Source organism: Colobus angolensis, unplaced genomic scaffold (assembly GCF_000951035.1).
Source record: "Colobus angolensis palliatus isolate OR3802 unplaced genomic scaffold, Cang.pa_1.0 Scaffold21, whole genome shotgun sequence".
Lineage (NCBI taxonomy): Eukaryota > Metazoa > Chordata > Mammalia > Primates > Cercopithecidae > Colobus > Colobus angolensis.
This window is the reverse complement of record NW_012115266.1, coordinates 5,969,961-5,972,517: the sequence shown is the minus strand read 5'-3', so window position 1 is coordinate 5,972,517 and position 2,557 is coordinate 5,969,961. Positions and strand designations below refer to the sequence as shown.

Below are 2,557 nucleotides of genomic sequence, written 5' to 3'. Positions count from 1 at the left end.
GTTTCACCATGTTGGCCAGGCTGGTCTCGAACTGCTGACCTAAGGTGATCCACCCACCTCAGCCTCCCAAAGTGCTGGAATTACAGGCGTGAGCCACCGCACCCGGCGTTGTTTTGTTTTTTAATCAGCAGTGGTTTTGGATTCCAGAGCTCTCAGTACCAAGGCCCATGCATTTGGTCTAGCTGTCATGTACTCTTCAGTTTCTCAAACTGGAATTGTCCCCCGCTATGTGTTTTTCATAGCATCAGCCTCTTGCAGAGTCCGGGCAGTTTGTCTTTTGTGGGATGATCCATCATCTGGAGTTGTCTTTTCTGGTGTCATCACCTCTGTGTGGTGCTGGATGAGGTGTTAGTTGGAAGTTCACATGCTTGAACTGCCTGTAGTGAGCTTGTCCAAGGGAATGAGCCTAATTTCTTTCTGCTGCTTCATTCTAGGACTGTGAGGAATGTATCCAGCTGGAGCCGACCTTCAGTAAGTGCCTTTCTGCTGCCTGTCCCCTGTCTCTAGCCAAAAGATTAGAGAAGGAAAGGGCAAGCCCTTTGTCTACCTGTGTGTCCTTGGGACCTGTAGCATTTAGGATCCAGCATCAGCAGGTGTGAACAGTGTTGATGTGCAGGTGAAGAGGTGCAAGGAGCAGCCTTGGGCGCTGCGTTTGGATAACGCACCACCTCTCCTGTCTGTAGTCAAGGGTTATACACGGAAAGCTGCTGCCCTGGAAGCGATGAAGGACTACACCAAAGCCATGGATGTGTACCAGAAGGCGCTAGACCTGGACTCCAGCTGTAAGGTGGGGCTGCTTCTGGGGCTCCAGGGCTCCCCCTGCCTTTTTCTGTGTTGGGTCTTTTCCATGTTCAGTCCCTGATTTCTTCCCTGTCACCTCCATTTCCCTGTTTCTCTCTTACTTGCTCTGTCTTCCCTTGTCAGTTACCTCTGTTATCTTGGACCTACTGAAGTAGTGAGCTGGGTGGTGCTAACCCTCTTCCCTTTGTCTCTTCTGGACTGCAGGAGGCGGCAGACGGCTACCAACGCTGTATGATGGCACAGTACAACCGGCACGACAGCCCCGAAGATGTGAAGCGACGAGCCATGGCCGACCCCGAGGTGCAGCAGATCATGAGTGACCCAGCCATGCGCCTTATCCTGGAACAGATGCAGAAGGACCCCCAGGCACTCAGCGAGTATGTAGAGTCAAAGAGGCGGCCTTGCTGGAAATGGAGAACAAAAGCAGGCAGATGAGTGCACGCAGCTGGGAGGGGTGTGCTCGGTCTGGGAGGAAGAGGAATTCTGTCATTCTTCCTAAACTTGAGGAGATTGGCAGTGGGTGGAGAGCTGGAAGGGCCTTGTTTGTTAGTCATGATAGCTTAAGCAGTCATTTGGAAAAGCCCATTTAACTGGGAGAAAGGTCTTGGCTGGAACCTGTGTCGTGGGCTCAGAGTAGGACTGGCAAGTTCTGCGAAGTGGAGCAGGCCTCTACAGCTCTGCGCCCCAGGCCTCGCCAGGACCCCTCCCTGCCGGGGCCTTCTGTAGAGGGGGTTGAATTGGGGCTTGCTCTGAGAGCAAGTAAGATTTTAAAGGTTGTCTCATTTCAAATAACTGCCTCTTCCTCTGTAGACACTTAAAGAATCCTGTAATAGCACAGAAGATCCAGAAGCTGATGGATGTGGGTCTGATTGCAATTCGGTGATGACTTGTTCATCCCCCTTCCCTTCGCCCTCATGTGGAAAGAGGAGCTGGGACCGCGGCGAGCAGCACGGAGCAGAAGGGAGAGCAGGGGAGAGAAGGCCTCATCTCTCTATATTTATACATAACCCCGGGGAAGACACAGAGACTCGTACCTGCGCTGTTTGTGCCACCGCTGCCTCCGGGCCCTCCCAGCAACACGCATGGTCTCTCCACCGCTGCCCTCGAGTTCCGTATCTCCTTCCCCTGCCCCCAGTTGCTGTCTCGGCTGCTCTCCCATAGTTGGTTATTTTTTATTTGGGGCAGTGGGCATGTATGGGGAGGGGAGGGTGTTCTTCCAGCCTCAGGTCCCAGCTGTCTCACGTTGTTTATTCCGCGTTCCCTTCTCCAATAAAACAAGCCAGTTGGGCGTGGTTATATGTTGCTTTGGCATTGAGTGTTTTTTTTTTTTAACCAAGAGTTTGTCTTGCAGGGGCTGCTCCTGGAACCTGATCTCGCTCTTCTCTTTGGGGTGGGCTTAGGAGGAGTCAGGTGGCTTTGCTGAGAGGGTTGCTAGGTGGCGCTGTTGCTCAGTGGCTGGAGGGACATCTGGAGGCTTCCCCACCCCAAGTGGTATTAATGAGAGGTTCAGATAAGCTTTGGGGTGTCCCCAGTGCTGTTCTCCAAATTATAGTCCCAAAGTTAGAAACTGGCTAGATCCAGAGAAGAGGATTCCAGTGTGACCTCTGGAGGTCACTGTGGGGGGAGGGCAGCTATACTGTCAGTTGCTGTTAGATTTAGGAGTTGGAGGCCGGGCGCGGTGGCTCAAGCCTGTAATCCCAGCACTTTGGGAGGCCGAGACGGGCGGATCACGAGGTCAGGAGATCGAGACCATCCT

General features: G+C 53.1%; 1 protein-coding gene across 3 annotated transcripts in view; it reads left to right on the top strand.

Annotated features, from left to right (window-relative positions):
• The window catches only part of STIP1 (stress-induced phosphoprotein 1), a 26,383-nt gene extending 24,279 nt beyond the window's left edge, over positions 1-2,104 (top strand). For all 3 annotated transcript variants that reach the window (XM_011942610.1, XM_011942612.1, XM_011942611.1), the window contains exons 11-14: positions 435-471; positions 684-787; positions 1,006-1,178; positions 1,612-2,104. In XM_011942610.1, coding sequence (XP_011798000.1) covers positions 435-471; positions 684-787; positions 1,006-1,178; positions 1,612-1,684 — 387 coding nt within the window. In that variant the 3' untranslated portion in view covers positions 1,685-2,104. The remainder of the gene's footprint in view (positions 1-434; positions 472-683; positions 788-1,005; positions 1,179-1,611) is intronic.
• Positions 2,105-2,557: the final 453 nt, after the last annotated feature.